Source organism: Blennius ocellaris (genome assembly GCF_963422515.1).
Source record: "Blennius ocellaris genome assembly, chromosome: 18".
NCBI lineage: Eukaryota > Metazoa > Chordata > Actinopteri > Blenniiformes > Blenniidae > Blennius > Blennius ocellaris.
Window position 1 is genome coordinate 4751068 of NC_137667.1, and position 20405 is coordinate 4771472.

Here is a 20405-nt window from a genome sequence, read left to right on the forward strand (position 1 = left end):
ACAGACGCCTCGTTGTAATCGCATCACCTGCCTGGTTTCACGGCGAAACGCTTCCATGCAAGTCGGGAACAACATGCGGTCACTTCGGTTGCAGGTCTTCCGGGAGGCCCGGCGGAGCGTGCCCAGCGTGGTGTACATGCCTCACATTTCCGAGTGGTGGGACACCGTGAGCGACACGGTCAAGAGCACCTTCCTCACCCTGCTGCAGGATGTGCCCTCCTTCTGCCCCGTCCTCATCCTCGCTACGGCCGAGACTCACTACTCAAAGCTGTCAGATGAGGTAAGAACTGTGTGTGTGTGTGTGTGTACGTACCTGAGCTAACACTGTCAGCCTTACCCTGCAGGCCGAGCTCACAAGTTTCCCTGATTGCTTATTGATGTAGATGCAACTGCTTCCATTAAGTGTGAGAGAGGAGTGTTAACCTGATGTCCTTTACATGGCGTTGGAGGCTAAAGTATTAATCAAAGGCTTTTCATGGGTCTTTCTTTCTATATTTGAATGCAGCCGCACACTGGGTGTCACAGTGAATGTCATCTCCTTCTATGGCGTTTAAATCCTCTCTTTTTCTTGTCATTCATTCTTCCCCCCCAAATGTCCACTTTACTCCCCGGGTGTGCCCGCCCCTACTTTTTCATCCCGCCCCCTGCATTTATTATTCTCTTTCTGAAAGCCAAAACAGTCCAACCTCCCGTTGTGGGTATTCTGTGGGAGAAGGATTGGGTTAGAGAAAGTGGAAATAGAGACGATTTGATAAGGGAAATAAAGACACTCTGAAAAATAAGGGGGGCGAGCCTCTCTAGTCAGGCGGCAGCAGGGCTTTAATTAGGTCCAGGGCTTGGCAGCCCCACGTTTTCACCCCGGGCCACACATTCTACATCAATATGCCCGTGCAGCCGGTATGTTTTTATCTGCCTCTGTCATGGCGAGTGTGTGTGTGTGGCTGCTGTTTTGGCAAGGCCCTAACCCTGGCCGTGCTCCAAGGCGGCAGAGACCCTTGGGTTGATTCTTCTTCTGTAGTTGACTCATTAGGAGTGAAGCACCTGCCCTGTTGTGTGCACAGAGGCACAAGCTCTTTATTAACCTCTCAGAGCTGTGGTTCTCCTTTTTTTCTTCATTCTTTTAATCCTCTGATTTCTCTGGTGGTCATTTTCACTTGTCCTTTCATCCCCATTTCACACTTTTATTTTTCCGTCATTCGATTTAGAGCACTCTGCATTGAATCAAGCCACTTCCTTTCACTTAATGCCGGCATGTTGATTTACTTGCTCTCTTAAGGCGCCTGCAGACTGTGCAATCGAAGCAGGGCGATGTCTGCTACTCCGTGGCTTTCATAAACTTGGGGACAACACCAAGTTTAACTGCACGGTGTCACACTCCACTGAATCAGAGGTGACAACCACTACAACCGGCTTCAATACACAAGAGTCGCGGCATTATCCACATGCATCATCTGTGTATGTCACCTGTGCCACGGGGAAGTAAACAAATAAATCTAACCAAGAATCGAGCAGTTATTCTAGCAGCACTTATGCACAGAGAGGTAAGATCGGTATGGAAGTAGACCGAGAGACTGTGGAAACTGGCGTTTCCTCTGAGGTCGTTTGATCGAAGCGTCGTTCTCCGCTGCACTCCCCGAGGTTATGGCCTGCAGCGGCAGTCACGCTGCGCACTGGAGCAAGATTGCAGTCATGAACATTTTTGAGACTGTCGGGAGATGATGATGACACCGGGCCAACCGTGAACCTCTCTCACTGTGCGCAGCACAAGAACACAGATTTTAAGCCACGTTTAAAGACGCCGCCCTGATTGCTCGTCTTCTGCCTTGCGACGGCTGAAGTAACGGCGTACCCGGCTTTAGCCAGAAAGTGATTGCAGACTGCACAGACGTTTCAGCCTCGCATGTCGGATGTCTGTTCATTACATGCTAGGTGACTGGCAGGATCTATTGGCAATTACTTTTTTCAGAGTACCTTGTCTTCGGCCATTGAACACACAGGCATTTAGCCTGGGAGATGGAAAGGCATGCAATGGCACAAATGGCGTGCTTAAGACAATATGGAGCCAGTGTGAGGCCATAAAGGCTGTCCTCAGGCTATACAGGCTTTGTTTTGGAATTGCTTCAACACCCTTGTTAATCACTTTCTCATAGATAGATTGTCAAGGCCTCCTTCTCTTTACCGGCTCAAAAAGAAAATTACCACACTGTGTGAAACTGTCTGACTGGATATGAACTTTTAGGTAAAAGCCATTTGTGTGATGATAAACAGCTGACAGACAGATGGATTGTGGTTCTCAACTCTGGCTGCTTTATTTACTCAGAAAAAGCTCTGCTACTTGACTTTGTTGACCGCTGACATTTTCACAGTTGGAAATGAAATCAGGCCTCATTCTCAGCAGTACCAGGCTTAATGGATTGGCTTCTCATGAAATGAATAGAAGATTGATTTCTTTTGAGTGATCTTCAACCTGTAGTCACTTCTTCACTTTGAAGTTTTCTGTCCCAAGTCTGGCGGTGACTAAAAACTGTCGACAACCTGGAGTGGATGAGTTATAAATCCATTCCATTGTAAAACCAGTGACATGCATAATTCACTGTAATGAATTATTTACCTCAAGTAGATTTTCACTCTCCACTTTATCCCACCCTCTATTCTGAGATGAGATGACCCTCATCAGCGGCTGCATGTAAAATCAGGAGACTACAAAGAGAGAAACAGGAAATAAATACGGGGAACACAGATAAGCAGCAAGGGCAGCGTATAAACTCCGCGCGGTTATAGCCGTTCGCAATTTCCTGTGTGGTGCAGCTATACCTTTAACCTCTCATCAGGTGTCTGGAAACGTATCAAGTTGTTGGTCCTGCTGATAAGAGCGACTTACCGCTTTCCAAAGAGTTTTTCTTTTTTTTCATGCTGCTTTTTTCTCAACAAATGGATAGGTTGCGTAGGCCGGGCACACACTGCACTTTTCTGATTTAATAATTGGATCTATTTGCTCGAATTGTTAGTTTTATCAATCATTCATGGACATGCTGCAGTCGACGGTGCTTTAAGTGATTTGGCTATCTCCGAGAGTGTTGTTTCACTCTCTGGCACGGGAAACACGGTGACAGCTGCTGTCTCAGCTCCAAACCTCAGCAGGGAACAGGCAGCATCCCTCCCCAGCCAAAACCGACACTACAGGCTGCGGTCCAACTACACAGCTCCCCTCCCTCCCTTAACAGCCGCTTGCTCTTCTCAGACTTGACTTCCTTGTTTTGTTGGACGACTCATGGAAATGACTTCAACATGTGATCGTAAGAATGGTGCACCTGCAGTCAGAGAGAGGAGGCGAAGACAGTGTCCCGTCAGGCATTATGTTTCGAGCTCTGTAAAACGTGCACAGTAACTGCATCAAGGGCATGAATGGAGCGAATGTTCCCGCAACGGATTTACCATAAAGACGTGATTATTAATGCATCAGGGCTCTGATCTCTGCGCTGAGGCACTGTAATGAAAGTACAGCTCTGCCTTGTGGAGTTGGAGCTAGTTTGTGCAATGTGTCCTCCAGCCAGTCTTAAGATACGGGTCTTTATCACTGTTGTGAATTGAAGCACACTTCAATGTGTGGATGGAAGGGCCACAGAGCATGGTGTGTCTCTCTTCAACAAATATAATTGCGCTTTATAGAACTTTTTTTCCCTACTTGCAATAAAGAATGAAAGCAGACTTTTGTTTGGTTAAAAAAAAAAAAGAGCAGTTACTCTCTGCTTCTGCTCTGTATACAGATGCTGTTTCATACTGGCCTCTCGCATGACCCCTGTCTGCTGTCCAGTAGTCCGTTTTTTGGGGGGGGGTTTCGCTGCTTTTGCGAGAGTGGGACACAGTGGCGGCGGGCCAGGCAACGCCGGCCAGCTAGACATCTTCCAGCTATATATTTTTGGTAGGATCGTGTGGCATTTCCAGGCCAGATGGGATTTGTAATCTTTCTGGCATGCTACGAATCCCCCTCCTGCTTGTTGGAGCACGAGGGATTTTTGACAGCTTGATTTTGACTACTGGTTTCCGCGGTCTCATTCTTTCAGCCGCTTCCCAAAGGTCACAGCTGGATGTTGGATCACCAATTGGTGAATTGCGCATTCGCCTCCCTCAATAATGCTGCAGTAATACTGCTGATTCTACATCGACACTCCCATCATTCAAGTACTACGAGTACACACCTACGAGTCTGATCCGTCTTACTTCTGATATCCGACATGCCTGTCTTTGACTGAAATACATGGCTGTTCTCTCAAGTGAGCTAATTTTGCTTTAAAGATGACTTTGCCGGAGAAATAGTAAGAGAGAAGTGTCTGGCTGTCTGACAGCTCTGTTTTGGTTTGCTTTAAAGTCTGCTTCTACAGTTACGAATTCATGCCGGGAGAAAAGGTGTCCAGTTTTGTTTTACAGTTACTGTAGCTCGACAGACTTTACTTTATTCATTCAGACTCTCTCCTCTGCATTCTTGACTTTTATTTTAACTATTTATCCAGCCACACTTTTTTTTTTTTTTTTTTGGGCTTTTTCCATGTGTCAACAACCCTGCAGCCTGTATCATGATGAAAATACAAAGAATCATTACCTGCTGCGTGCTACACACACTTTGACTGTATCTGGCTCCCCATCGGCTCCCTTGTTTTTCTTTCTCCTCCGTTCCTCCTCTCTTCAGAGAGAGTGAGGGGGTGAGAGAGAGAACAGAAAGGAGTGCAGAGAGAACAAACATGCCATGGCTGAGGGAGTGGATCGATGTGAATGACAGATGGGAGGGGAGATATAAAGACGGAACGTTGGTGCTTAGTCAGCAACGGGGCTTCCTGCCGGGAACGGCCTCGAGCTGCACCACAGCAATGAAGCGGGATCTGTAAAGCCCCCCCCACCCCCTGTTGCCCTCAGAAGAGAGATGCCTGAAGATATGCCATGTTTGTGTGCCATCACCTATCAAGAACAAGTACAACTGGATGAATAAAATATAAAGGATCTATAGATTCCATATCTCATCTGTTGTATTTAATATAGATGCATCCTAATGTTGCTTCCTCTTGCAGTGTAAATGCAAATGCAGCTTCATATTTAGTATCATCTGCAACTACATCAAATATGAGGAAGAAACCCCTCTATGTTATAATAACAGTAATCAAATTGCACTTGTTTCACAAGATTATTAAGAACATTTAACATTTTAAAGCAACAAACCTTGCGATTAGTTGATGCAGCCCACATTGCTTATGATATATTGCAATGTTTTGCCAATATTATCCATTTTATTATGTTAACACGTAAGTATTGTAATGGAAAATCAAGTATGACACTGAAAAGTGTTAAATAAAGGTGAAGCTTTGATTTAGATTTCAAACACTAACCCAGTGACTGATTATGCCCTTTCGGTTCTTCATCTTGTTAAAAAAAAAAAAAGATTTTGACTGAACTCTTAAAAAGATGCTCACTCATGCACTGACACTCATCAGGGGTGTCAAAAACCCATTTTAGTCTCGGAGCCACGCGCACCTTGTAAATATTGACAACTCTATATTTTGTACTTTGTTTTAGTACAAATTTGGAAAATCACATTTTTCATTTGATGCACTTCCTTTGTTTTCACAAAGTATCTTCTCTTTTTATTTCTAAGTATTGGTCATGTGCAGTTTTAAATTGTGTTAGGGAGCAACAGGATTGATAGATAGAAGTGTGATCCCATCTGTGCATAATATTAAAATAAATCAATAAAAACATACAACGGGACAGGATTCTTCTTAAAATATGATTTGTGAGATTTTGGGGGAGTCTCTAAATTATTGGTAAAATGTATTTATTTCCTTTTTGTTTTTCAGTAAAAATTTTCACGTGTAAAATTGGCCTATTTTTATTTTATTTTTTATTTGTGCATGAGGGTGAATCATCATCACTCTTTCACTTTAATCAAATTGGCTGCATGCATGCAATTCTTGTCCTCACTATTGACATTTGAGAGTGCTCATCTTAAACATCACTTTAAATCAGGGGCGTCCAAACTTGGTCCTGGAGGGTCGGTGTCCTGCATTTAACATTTCTTTATATCCGTACTTGCTACGAATTTTTTAAATATGTGTTGTATTTTATTGTTGTGGCCTTGTCAGAGAGAAATTTCTGTCACTGCTTGGGGCAGACAATAAAGTCTTATCTGTCTAAACTATCAGTTTTGATGAACGTTGGCCAAATAGTACAGCTCGCCTACATTTGTTTTCGGTTTGAAGAACAAGACATTTGATTAAAAAACGTTATAGATGGATGTCATTTATAAGCTTCCGCCTCAGCTGATGTGAATACATCCGTAAACCAAGTAGTGTGAAGTGTAGTTGTATTGTCACCCAAAACAAATCGGTGTTAAATTGTATCACCTCTGGGTTCAGCACTCGATGTAATAACGGGCGATAACCATCTCGTGTGATTTCCTGCACGTTGGAAACATCATATTTCTGAAGCGGGATCAGAACGATCTGTTTCACCCCGACGTATCCATCACTTGAATGGCGTTTTGATGCAGGTGTTGTCGCAGATTGGGATCCGGTTTTGATGCAGATATTAAATTGAGCCGCTCGCCTTCTTTGTGAGGCGTTCAATCTTCCCGCGTGGTGCTGTACAAAAGTTATAGCCACCAAAAAGTGAAGCGAGCGCATTCGGAATTATGCAGTGAATTGGTTATCAGTTGTCTTCATCAATATTCCAGCGCTCTTTGTTCATGTTTTTTTTTTTGCTGGAGGTAGTTCTTGGTTCTGATTTATGAGGCCACGACCTTCCAATACGAGACGGGTCAGATTGCAATGCGATGTATTGTGTCTCTGAATAATGTCTGATGTGAAAACCTTGATCTCCTCCTTTTAATACAGGTGAGATGTATGTTCCAGCGGACCTATGGAGAGGTACTAACGCTGAGCCCCCCAGGAGAAGAGGACAAGAGAAAGTTCTTCTCCAACCTGCTGCTAGTTCAAGCAGTGAAGCCTCCTCCACGCCTCAAGAATGCAGGTGCCTGCTCAAGCTACTCATGCATACACATGAAGGATGAGACGGTCATGACTCATCCCCATTGTCAGTCCTAGAGGGCAGTGTTGACTGTATGTGCTTTTCCTCTCCCACCTCTGCTTTCACTCCTTTCTGAATGCAAAAAAAAAAAAAACCGAGGTCGGGGAGCAGATATTATCTAGCATATTTGCGCGACCCTTATGTGCTGAATTCGAATCCACCCACACTTTTGAATTGACTTGATTTCGTCTCCGATTGAGCACCGGCACCTACAGATTTCAACTAATTAGGGTGCTGCACACACGGGCGAAGATGGGCACAGCGTGAAACTCGCCCATCGTGGAGATCTTCATCCCCGATGCGCCTCAATCGCATCACTTGCTACCTTTCCAGCAGCCCCCTGCCTCTGCTCCTGTGCTCTGTGTATCCCACAGCCCTTTGTCCAAGTTCAATATTAAAGAACAGTCCACCTGGGCTTTCAAATGGAAATGGTGTCCCAGTGTTCAACTTTCGATTCCTTCATTGATGCGAGGCGAGGGTTCCCCGCTTCGCTCACACGGCTGCGCTCTTCGGGGGCTCCTGCCTCGCTAATGCAGCAGTCCAGCTTCCCGCCGTGAGGCCAGCAGAAAAGCATGGAGTAGAATTGCTATGAGACGGCCCAGTCGCGATTAGCCATAATTAGAATCAGGGTCTGGATTGCCGCTAGTGAGTGAAGCAGCCCCCGGAGTTCTGGAGTCTTACTAACGATGTCGGCAGATGCCTTGGGCAAGCAGAGGTGCCTTGGGAGGGGAGCGGAGGATATGCGCTCGCCTTGCTTCATCACCCTACCACTGGCCAGAGGCTACTCCTTGGTGCATTTTAAAACTTGTTTGTGAAGGAATGTAGCTGCAGTTTTTTTTTTTTTTACTTTTTTTTTTTTCCCCCATCTTTGCAGCGAGCTTTTAAAGGAAGCACTTGGTGTTGGGAGTTTTATGTCTCGCCTGTAGACGGAAACTGTGTGAAAACTTTTATTTAGTTGGAGTGCTCTATTTTCGCTTCTCCCGACAGAGAGGTGCGAAGAGGTTTTGCCGGTGGCAGAGGCTCCGGGCCCCAGAGAGTTGTCGGCCGAGGAGCAGCGCCGCCTGGCCGAGCAGGAGGAGAACACGTTACGCGAGCTAAGGCTCTTTCTCAGGGACGTGACCAAGCGCCTGGCCACTGACAAACGATTCAACATCTTCAGCAAGCCGGTCGACATCGACGAGGTAAGGCAGGCGCCGCAGCGTTCTTCTGGTTTCTCGCTCGCAGTTCACGAAACAATTTTCAACATAAAATAACCTCGTATTTCTGCGCCAGGTGTCGGACTACTTGGAGGTGATTAGACAGCCCATGGACCTCTCCACTGTCATGACAAAGATTGACACCCACAAGTACTTGACGGTCAAGGACTTCCTGGCCGACATTGACCTCATATGCAGTAATGCTTTAGAGTACAATCCTGACAAGGATCCCGGAGGTGAGCATAGTCATGCAGTGCACATACTCACAAGCTGCAATGCAGTGCCACAGATAATATACAGAAGAAATTCAGCAGATGCACACTCTCGGCTTGCAATGTGATGGACTGGCAACTTGTTCAGAGTCCTTCCCGTATTCTCTCGGAGCCACTGGCTTCAGGCCTCTGCGAAGTTGAATAGAGCGGTACAGAAGACGGATGAACGTAAACACAGACGCCATCGATCGGCCAAAGAAACACCCACAAATATTTAGCACAAAACTCTGTTAAAGATACAACATCATTAACTTTTAATAGACATATTGCGCAATTTACTGTATTCCTACCTCAACCCCATGGATTCTCCACCTGTCAATAGAAAGTTCCCATGAAACTCTAGGATTTTGCTTTTTTTTTGTATCTGCTTTATTATAAATTCAGCAGTGGACTACCCAAAACAAAGCAATGCGTTGCTATTGTTATGGTGTTCTGCTGGAGCAACACAGTGAGTAAAGCGTAATTGGATTAAACATTTTAAGAACTTCTGAAGAAACGAAGAGTTAAAAATTGCAAAACTTTGAGACCCCCCCCTCCCCCCCCGCCCCTCGCTCCATTCACTTGGAATTTCAGATGAAGTACAGTGCATACAGCATTCATTGAAAATAACATTTCCGTGGTGTAATTCATGCTCCGTGGCTGTGGAAGGCAACATATGCATGAAAATTTAATTGCGCCTCTTGCAATTTAAAAGAGGTTTTTTTTTTTTTTCCCACCCCTCTTCCTGGTTCCCATCTCGGCACCTTTTCATAAGCCTGATATTGGCTTGGTAATGAGTACTGAAACACATGTGCACACAAACAAACAGGCCGGTTGTTTGCAGTGGCTCACAGATATATTAGATTTTTATTTGTTGTCTGAATGAGGTACTTGCTTTGCTTAACGGTAATTTCTGATGTGAGGAGATGTGTGTACATTGTGTATATTAAACCGAAAAATAAGATGGAAATCAAGCATGTGCAGAGAAGAAAGGGGATGCTTGTGTGTCTTGCAGCTATCAGATTGATATTAGCATTATGTTAAGTGTGCAGTTAAGTTGGTCATTTTAATTCTTTTCCATGTGTGTTTTGCTGCTTCGGCTGCAAGAGTGTGGCGGCCCGGATTCTAAAGGGAGGCAATTCTCTGCCCAAATGAATAAATCATATCCGTCTTTGCAGGCGAGGTCCTGGGTCATTTGTTGGAAAGCAGGGGCTACAAATGATACACTAAAGGGGAAAAATGCAATTAGGCAGTTTAATAAAGAAGACTAACGAAGCTGCATGCCAGCTCACCCAGCGGTCGGCCCTGGGAATAGGACCCAGACCCCGCACAATTACGCGGCTCCCGTGGAAGTTCTATACCGGCTCTCCAAATGCTGTGGGAGAAGAAAGAAAAAAAAATCCCTCATTATCCCTCAGTCGTCCATCTCTCTCCGTCCTTCATGCTGACTTTACTGTAAAGAGTCCTATAACGCTGTCACAGTGGTTCCCGTGCCTTTTACCTCCCCACCTCGCAAAATAATTATTCTAAAGAGGGCGATACCTCTACGCTCCAAAGCATGGCTCAGTGTCGGGAATGCCTTTTTAGTTCCTTCGGGGAGACGGCGATAACGGCTCTTTAAGTGCGAGGGACCTTGTCAGCATGGATGTCGGATTGCGCCCGTCTCTCCTTGATGGAGAGTTCAGTCAGAGCCCATAAGGGTGCTGATGAGCTCTCTGCTCCCCCACCTGACCTTTGACACCCCTTCCCCTGATGGGCATATTTGCCCTTATAATGCACTTGCATGTTGTCAGAGACTGACAGTAAGTCGAGCAGCACACAGACAGAAATGGCCTCCATTGCAATTAAGCGGCCATCTTCCAATTAGACAATGGAAGCTGGCAGATTGTGACCTCTCTGCCACTCTGTTCTCCCAGTTGCTGCTGTAATGAGGGATGGCCTGTTTACAGTGGCTGTGCTTTCAGCCTGCCTCTGCAGCTCGGCCTTTTATTTCCCCTTCACGACAGCAGGAGCGGGAAAGCTTTAATGATGCTCCGGAACATGTGAAAAGAGGAATAACGGTTATGAAGGTGTTAGGAGTGCCAGAGATGAGTATGCATTTTAACAATATATCTCATTGTACATATACACGTCTGCATGTCCGCCTACATACATCCGCTTTTGTCTCCGACGTGTGAAGTGGTGATCGCAGCGCTTTCAAGCGTGTCTGAACACCGAGCGCTTCTCACCAAAGCTGGCTCTTTCCTTTTTATTTAGTCTGTGAGAAAATCCTCCAACCCCCTTTCTCACAGATGCAGTTGCATGAGGTGGGCTCGCTATTGCCTCTTTGCCTCACATGATGATTGGGTGTAGAAACCATGCCTTGTTGGAGGGAGCGAAGAGAACATCATGAAATGCTCGGGGAGAAAAAATATTTCTTGGGAACATTGAGGGCACGCCCTTGAAACTACATACATCTCCACAGAAGCAGCGTCTGCACATTGCTGCATTACAGTTATATTTCATTGTCTTTTTCCGTTTCTCCTCTTACAGACAAGGTGATCAGGCACAGAGCGTGCAGTTTAAAGGACACGGCTCATGCTATATTTGCCGCCGAGCTGGACCCCGAGTTTGACCGCATGTGCGAGGACATCAAGGAGGAACACAAAAAGCGAGGTAGGAGCTTCATTTTGCCACTTTCCAACAGAATACAGAGAAGCGAACTCTGCAGGCCCAGGCACGCTAAATTAGCACGTTGTTGCCTATTAGAAAGCAAATCCTACTTGATGAATACCAGTTATTTTGTCTGCACGGTCTGTTTCCATACACGAAGGTTTTTTTTTTATTATTATATTATCTGTTCAGCAGACTAATAACACCACTTAAAAGTATAATTTGTTTATCTAAATATGTAAGAAAAAAAAAAACCAAACCTCCCCCAGCTGAAAAATGAGCCTGTGCCGGTCGATGTTGGCTGCTCGGTTTCCAGCCTGCCCTCTATCCCTGCTCTTTGTTTTCTTGTTGTCTTTGATAGATCATTTCAGAGAGTTAGAAACCTGCTTTTTGGAAGGGAAAAACTCTGTAGGGTAGCCCGGCACTACTTGATGGAGCAGTCATTTTTTTTTTAGTGCAGACCGTGTGCTGCAGAGAGGAGTGACGCCCCAGGCGGCAGCGTTTCAAACGGTACCTTCTGTGCTAGCTGTCTGCCCGACACTCTGTATTTGTACACTCACCAAACAGCCCAGAGCTGAGTGGACGTTTGGCTAACTCTCAATTAGGTTAGTGCACACAAAAAGCCCACGTGCAATGTAGTTAAACGATACACTCGAGGTAAGTATTGACTTTTATGCAAGTTGTCAAACATTAAGCACAAAGGCATATAATCATATGCAAATACTCCTGTTGCTTTACTTGCCCACATGGGGATAAGCTAATTAACACATTTCCTTACATTGAGCTCAGTGCGAACGTTCCACTAGAAATAATACTCACTAAACGGTGTACATGGAATCATTTCCCCCCCGTCTTTAACGCAAATTACTCGTAGAACCTACATACAAAAAAATACACGGATCACCTACAACTTCATCACCATCTGCTTCATATTGTGTAGATAACCCTTTTCTGGCTCCATACACAACAATCTCTGAGGACATTTTTGGTTTCAAACCGGCATCAGCTTCAGCAGCAGTTTGAGTGACGGCTCCTTGTTTGCTCGACCAAACCAAGCAGGTCATCATTCATTCTCCGCCTGCATCAATGAGACTGGGTTGCTTGACCCCGTCACAAGGTTTTTGATGGATTCTGACCACTGCAGACCAGGAAAACCCTTCAGGAGCTGCAGCATTAGATTAGAATAGATAAAACTTTATTGATTCTTTTGGGCAGGTTCCCTAAGGGAAATTCACAATTGCAGCAGCTCTACATAAAGAAATGGCAACAACCCCCAAGTTAAATAATGAGAAAGGTTTACAAGAAATGCATAACACTATGCAGAATTCTCGCAAACAAAATTGTGTTTTCCAAGATGTTATGGCTCAATCACAATTTTGCCCTGGTTTATGCTGCTCAAATGAGCTGAAATACTCACACTTACCCATTTTTTTTCTGCTTCTAACACAACTTTTAAAGAAGACTATCTTGTCTCATACATCCCATACATACCGTAATAACTAGAAAGTTTTTCATTTCACCTGTCGGAGGTTGTAATATCATGGGTGATGTGTGCAACAATTGAAGTGGATGTAAATGTGATCAATTGAGCTTACAGTAAATCTTGCAATATTTGTTATTACAAAAAAAATCTGCAAAGAAATAGAACCACTACATCATTTGTATCTCGCTACAGTTGAGGATTTTTTTATTTATTTATTTTTTTAAGTTTTTAAATTTTCTGTCTCGTGGAAACAAAACTGTTCCCCTACATCAGAAGCATATTTCTCCGCTGAGGGCACTCCTGAAGAAATATTCTCTATGTGTACCATTCAAAGTGATGCGACTGTCACTCACTTCCTCTTTTATTTTGTTCCCCCCCACCCTGGCCCATCCCGGTGTGTTTTGTAGTTACTGCTTAAGAAAAAACTTTTGAGTTCTCCTTTTTGAAAGATCGTCTGCAACACGACAGCGAGGGCCCATTGACATCTGGCTGAAGTCACAGGGGCCCCGACTCTCAATGTCGAGCATGAAACTTATCAAAGAGAGAATGGATTGTCAGAAGTCACCCCGGTGCTTTTGATTCCCCCTTTTAGCGACTGAAAGTTCGGAATGCTAAATGAATATTGCAGGACCAGAAGTCAACTGCGTGTGAGGAAGGAATACAGAAATGTAAATATTTAATCTGCCAGTCAAGGTTCCTGCTATAAAGCTATCAATTAGTGCAGCACCGCATGGTGTCCAGTTGCAGCAGTACTCGCGAACTCCCAGTGTGTCTGGGAGGCTTTTCTTTTCTCTCCCCCGTGACGAGATGAAAGGATCTGTGATAAATGTGGCTAAAAACTTAAATATCACTTGATGTCAGAGTTTAAATGTCTCATTTTCCGCCTCTCGAGCATCTCTGCGCTGCTCTTCAGATTTTTACTCCCCGTAACACTCCGGTGCCAAGTGAAACACAGAGCCGCCTCAAATTATAGCTTTCTAGTTTTGGGATTAAAATCTGGACCGTGTGACATGCACTTGTACCTCGCGCTGCGTGACACCCCCGTGTTGTCACTTGTCGGGTCGCGCTTTCTTCTTCCTCAGCAAAGTTTGTCCACCTTGTGAGTCTGCAGGTGTTAAATGCACAGCAACACTTAAATCAACATTATTCCAGAGACAAAGTGTTTTTTTTGTTTTTTTTCCATCACGAGATGCATACAGAGTATTGTCCGCTGTCAGTAACCGATCCTCTCTTGGCACCGCAGACCTGCTGACGCCGCCTCAGCCACCGGCAGCTCCCAGTGCCGTGGCAACCAGGAAGCATCCGGGTGCGGCGGAGGAGCCGGCCAGGAGCAGCACTCAGGGCGACGCCACCGAAAAGCCGTGCACCACGAGTAAGCATCCAGTCGCCGTTTGCACCGACCCACCCTCGAAAAGATCTGCGTAGTTTGCGTACTTGCCTTCCCCCTCCGCTTTCTTTGCGGGACAGGTTTAGTGAGAAGCCGTGAGGTAGATACACACTTCCCAAAACGGATTTCCTCCAAATACTTTTCAACGTTCTCACCTTTCTTCCTGACACAAACGCTCAGTTTCGTCTTATTTCCCCTCTCAATATTTAATTTTTTGCCTTTGACGCACCAGCAAGCTGCTTCATTCTATTGCAACAGAATACCTGATGTATGTGATGCCACACTCCACACACCTGCATGCACACACACACACACACAGACACACAGACACACACGGACGGGTGCGTTTGTCAGCAGCGGCGGAGCGACGCAGTGAGCAGCCTCATTAGCAAGCCGGCGCTCACCAAACCACTCAGAACATGACCACGCCACAGAGCAATTACATGCCCACCTGTGGCAAACGGCGGGTGCCGAAGGGCGAAGGGAGGGTCGAGAATGGGCAGGGGGCGGACTAATGAGGCTGTTACCCGAACAAATCAGAGGTAAGCAGGTTTTTTTGCTTGTAACCTGGAAAAAGATGCCCTCTGGCTTTTCCGAAGCTGAAAGACTCGAGATGGGTTGGCAGAGGAGCCCTCAGCAGCCTGAAGTTGTGCAGAAAGCAGCTCAGACATCCCGGTGTCAAGATGTTTCAGGTGTGATGACTGAAGAAAGGATTTCTGCTCGAGTCATTTCACCCTGTGTGCAATTCACAGCTGAGGACTTTTCTTTGTGAAACTGTCTTCCGACTTCACTGCAAGGATGTGACTTAAAAAACAAAAAAAGTCTTCATTGGGTTGAAAATGTGTGCGCCAACAATGGAAATTGAGTTTTTGTTACTGGTGAAGTTTCTGTTCGTGTGTGCACAGTACAGCAGGCGGACACTAGGTGGTGCTTTTCTCTCATGAGAGTGTCCTTTAATGGTTCCCCTGCTGCATGAGTAACCCATTGCTCCATCGAGGGAGAGAGTGCACTCTTGGGAGAGGAAGGCCCCTGTTTGCCACAGTAAATACTGTTAAGGTTCAGGCTCGCTGCAGTACGTTTCCACTTCCTCTTATTCCAAACTATGAAAAAAGAACGAGTTGAGTATATATGTATATATAGAGAGAGAGATGTAACCATTCATTGATGCATTAATGGAGACTTGTATTTTCTTTTTCTCTCTTTTTTTTTTTAAGTCAAAGCATGAAACACTATCCACACTGGATTGTACAAAAAAGATTGTTTGGTTTTGTGACTTAACAGAAGGAAGACTGCATACCGTTTTCTTTGCAAACAGCTTTTATTCTTGAACATTCTTTCATTAGTAAACTCTACATCGAAGTTGTTCAAAACATCTTTGAGAATGGACCGCAGATGTGGACATAAGCTCAACCCTAATAAGTATTTTGTAGTAGTGATTCACTTTCTCATGAAAACTGAGAAGCTTTTATTAATGAATCCACCTAGACTTATTGTCTTCTTTCTTCTTTAAGGGTGACAGCAAACAGTCGGTGTGCATATCCCACTTTCAGCTGCACTCTTTATCTCCAAAAGCCAAATGTCACAGATCCGGACCACCAGTTTGGAAGCTCTTGGGAGAGTCGTTATCAGCCTCCACCAGAGGCTTAATTAATACGGGTAACTCAGGTGATTAATTCGTCGACATCGGCAGCGAGTTCTCACATGGAGCACCTCAGCAAGGCAGCCATTAGGCTAATTGATCACAGAGCCGGTTATGTCATGAGATATGACACAAGCCTGGTAACAGAAGAGCGCCTGGCAAGAGGAGATTCCGATTTCTTTGCCAAGGCTGAAGGAGGGAAGCATTCGGTGCCACTTGGCTGGTCCGTAATGGTCTGCTCACCGAGTTTCCTCGGTGGGAGGTCAAGATACAGGAAGGTGGAGATTATCCTCGATCGCTACCTGCAGCAGTGTCGGGAAGGGCGTGCCCATCTGGAGCTGTTTTGGTATCTGCGGCTCTATATGGCTTTTATCTGGGCCACCTCCCTCCTCTCCCTCCTTTCCCGATCGCCCGGAGCCGAGAATTGCCTGTGACATTCAGATATAAGAGAGCGCTGGCAAGGATGCGCTACACCCTTTGGAGGCATGGAGAAAGTTGCATGGAAGGCTTTTTAAAGCCAAGGGATATTTCTGAGAGTGTTGTGAAAAGCAGCGGATAAGTGGACATGCCCTCTCATTGGGGTGTTGATGGTTGGGCTCAGCCTCTGCTGTGGTAACGCAGCGTCGGGATGATGGAAGATGGAAGCATGTACTGCTGTTAATGCACAAGAAAACGGTAAAGGTGAGGTGGTCTCCATTAGTGGCACAGTTCTACCCGCCATGGTTTCTTCGCTCTCTCTTCGCTCCTTGTCTTTCCCAACCCTTTTCCCGTCTCATCGGCTCATGCCACTCCCTCCCGGGGGGAAACAGAACAACTGAGGCCCATTACCTGGGCCACAGCCAAGGGTTCATTCGCAGTGCACCACCACAAGGACGTGGTTCATACAGAGTGTGTTCCATTCATTCATAATTGAGCCCCGCAGCTTCTCCCAGTCGCCGTCAACTGTTTCTCAAGCTAAATCTGAAGGGTTTGTGACACTAGTAAGACAAATTCTGATTGATTGCTTGACCCGGTGGTTCTCAAACTGGGATCCGGGTCCCAGAAATCCCAGAGGGGGGGGGCTTCACGCTTTGCCTGATCTTCATTAGATTTAGATCCAGTGTCAAATAAAACAACGAGACAATGTCTGCTTCACCTTTCTAAAGAGGGAACAGAGAGGTGCTTGTTTATTGAATAAGATACTTGTAACCAGAAGCCTAACTAAATAGAACCTTTTGATTATTTCCCTTGCCTAATCCAATTTAAAGTTGGAGGGTACTTTGTTTGTTTTGATTTTGGAATGGTTCACCAGTGGTTTTTCCATTACCATTTAAGATTGCCCTTTATTCAACTGTAGAGCTGTTTGTGCGGAGAAAAGAATAATAATGCAGATGCGGCGTAAGCTGTCCTCCGCGTCACTCAATCGCACGCCCAAGGCAACAGCCACCAGCCTGCATTCATGTTAGATGGAACGTCTCTGCGCCTTGCCCCCCCACACCCCCACACCACAGCATCCCCATCCCACCTCGTGTCTCGCGTCACGGTAAACAGACAGCTTCTCTCCACCGTCGCCAACGTCAGTCTATCACACAGACCTTGATAAGGTATTTTAAGTCATAATAAACACTCGTTTTTACCTCCGACTGAAGTAGCTGCTGCATAAAAGGCTGCCCTAGATTTTTTGCTCAGGACAAAAGGACAGCAGGCGCTCGCCCTGTGATGTCCTGCGATGGTCGCATACAGAAATGGGTTAATAGAAATGCCTCTTTTTTTTCAATTTATGGAACACAAAGGAGGCAATTGTTGTAATTTGCTTTTGTTCTCTGGGTCTTCTCTGCACTTGCTGATGGAAGGTGTTGTTCATCTACCAAGGAAGGAAATGTTACCTTGTGCCTTGTGTGTTTTCCTTTGCTTAAAGCCCATAAACCTTCTTGGTGTTTTTGCAGCACCCGTGTTGCTTTTATAAAAAATCTTCTCTACAGAGGCTCAATATGACCCAATATTACAATAGATATCCACAAACTTGCATCACTCATCAGTAATCTTCATGCACTTGGAAAAAAATAATGTTTTATGCAACCACTCTGCCTCTAAAACAGCATCAGGTCTCCTCAGTACACTTGTGCACATTTTTTTTTTTTTTTTTTTTGTATTATTTATCAAGATACTTGGCAGACAGGTTGTTCTAAGCATCTTGGAGAACTTTCCACCGCCCCCCTGTGGATTTGGGCCGTTTCAGATGCTACCCTCTCTTCATGTTCAGTTTATATTTCATGTACTGCAAACCCCTCCGAACAGCATCTGGCGCAGACGAGAGGTGATGAATCACTGTGTTCTGCGGATGCAATATTTCCTTCTTAAGGGCTGAAATGAGACCCGTTCCAGTGAACTAGTGACCAACATCAGAAAACAAGGCATCCTGCCTCAAGCGGCGGAGGTGCGGTTATTATTAGTTATTAGGGGTGGACACCGACTCTGCACATCCTGCTTTTTTTTTTCGGCTGCCAGGGATGAAGCAATCTTGGGTCGCATACCCTGACACCCTTTGGCGCTCACTAATAAAATCCATGCAAAGCATGCAAAGCCCCGAGCATAAGCTGCCATTTTGTGGGCACAGATGCCTCTTGGATCATTGTGGCACCAAGCGTGAAATGAATGTAAAATCATCCGTGATGCCTCTTGCTTCCACTTATTGTTTTGGGGTGCAGATGAGCTGACATCAGTCTTAGTGTCTCTGAAGATTCATTCCGTGCGTTTGGAGCTTTTCGCTCCCGGCGTATCGGTGTGCACGGTTGTTGCCGCGTGCTAAAGTGTGCACAATTTACAAGGTTCGATGATGATCCTCTTCACAGGGTTTTAATGTCTGTTTTTTATTACTATGGCATGCAGATAACCATATATATTACTGTAAACAGCTTAGATATCTTGCCTGAAAGGAATGAGCCCGGAGAGTTGCAGTGGAATGATTGAGCGCTGCTGCTCGGTGCCTCTGTGCATGCTCAATGACTGCAAGCTGTGCTGCCTTAGGATGTTAGAAAGGTGATGGGAAAGAAGAGTGGGAAGGGAGGGGAGAGAGGGAATGAATGAAGGTGGGAGGCTTTTGAATATTGAGATTGTTACAATGCTGACAATGCTCAATTACGATCAGTTTTTTTTGTTTTTTTTGAGAAGGCAGGCTTAGCACTATGACGACTGATCCGGGCAAGGGTGAGAATATAAAATACTGTCAGTGCGTAGGTGTTTGGATAGCACTGTTTCCTTTTTTTTTTAGAATTCAACATTTTAATGCTTTTTTTTTTTTTTTTTTTGTCCTTGTCCTCTGATATCAAAGCTTTGTGAAGCTCAACTGCTTCTATAGAGTGTATAAATGGTGACATTTCTGCTGACAGACTGCTGAATGAAATGCCTGGGCTCACTCTGTGATATTTTGTTTTCTTTCTTGGAATATCTTTCTATCAGTCTGAAGCTTTTGTGGGTGATAGACAGGCTCGGATTCCCACAGTGGACAGGTGGGTCTGCCTTTACCATGAAGGTAGATCTAGGAGTGTGCTTTCTATGATAAAGGGGCTTCTTCTTCTTTGCACTCCGTCTCTTTCCAGCTCTCAAGAGCATTAGTAACGTCACAGCATTCGGTCGTCGCTACAGAGAGAAAATTATACCGGGCCTTCCAGGCTTTTGCTCTCATTGTCTTTTGCATAGAGCAGTCGATTAGTCAATTTCAGTAAACATCAGAAGCTAGTAAACGCCAAGCAGCCTAATGGGGTGCATTCCCCCTCCCTGCCTGGTTCTGATAAGTTGTAATTGACTGGAACAATTGCACAAACATGATGCATTAGTGCTTGATTAGTTGAAATGACTTATGGATTTGCTGGTGAGGCCCAAATTGTCTTTTGGACTTTGTGCACTTCTCAAACCCAGCTTGATGGAAAGTGAATTGCTATCTGTTTTCTCATTAAGATCCACCTTTTTTTATAATGTGACCACCTTGTGCATGGAGGTTTGCATTTGAAGGCTCAAAGATTCAGGTGCTGGTTTTCCAATTTAAGATATTACTGCCACCGCAGAATTCACACAAACAACTTGCTCTTGTTAACCAAGATCTGCTTCTTAAAGAGCCTTTTGTGCAGTGTAAACCTACACCCCAGACATTCATTTTCACCTGAGTAGTTTTGGTCCTTTAGTGGTTATTAGTACTGATGCCGGCACATCTTCCCTCCCAGAATAACAGATAAGCTAATATCTGCGTTGGAGATTAACTTTCCTAAACACAAACTCACTTATCCATCGAATTTGCATCTCAGGGGACGCTTTAAGAGATGACTCGCATTATGCCGCAGAAAGAATAGGGATGCGTACCGACAAGGTTTTTAATTACATCAAATTACCTCCAGAATCGCACTTATCCCACCTAATCACCACATCTCCATTAAACCCAGAAATGAGCTGCCTTCTCTCTCACCGTCACCGCCCCCTTTTCCAGCAAACCACCCGCACAGGCAGGTGTGACGCTTACTCTGAGCATCACAGGCGTCTTGTTTAGGAGCTAAAAAAAGGCATATAGAAGCATTTCAGAGCCACAATGCTGATGATCAATCTCGCGAAATGAAAGCCTACTTGTGTGACATAAATGAGTCCGTTAACCATATGTAAGATTTACGTTTTGTATATAATGTTACTACTGCAAACCATGATACACGGTTACACTACATGGTTACGGACTCAAATATATTTGATATTCTGAAAA

General features: G+C 45.1%; 1 protein-coding gene across 1 annotated transcript in view; it reads left to right on the forward strand.

Annotated features, from left to right (window-relative positions):
- atad2b (ATPase family AAA domain containing 2B) overlaps positions 1-20405 on the forward strand; it is a 70650-nt gene that overhangs the window by 13523 nt on the left and 36722 nt on the right. The window contains exons 19-24 of the mRNA XM_080514171.1: positions 95-280; positions 6882-7017; positions 8062-8255; positions 8347-8506; positions 11054-11176; positions 13900-14028. Coding sequence (XP_080370297.1) covers positions 95-280; positions 6882-7017; positions 8062-8255; positions 8347-8506; positions 11054-11176; positions 13900-14028 — 928 coding nt within the window. The remainder of the gene's footprint in view (positions 1-94; positions 281-6881; positions 7018-8061; positions 8256-8346; positions 8507-11053; positions 11177-13899; positions 14029-20405) is intronic.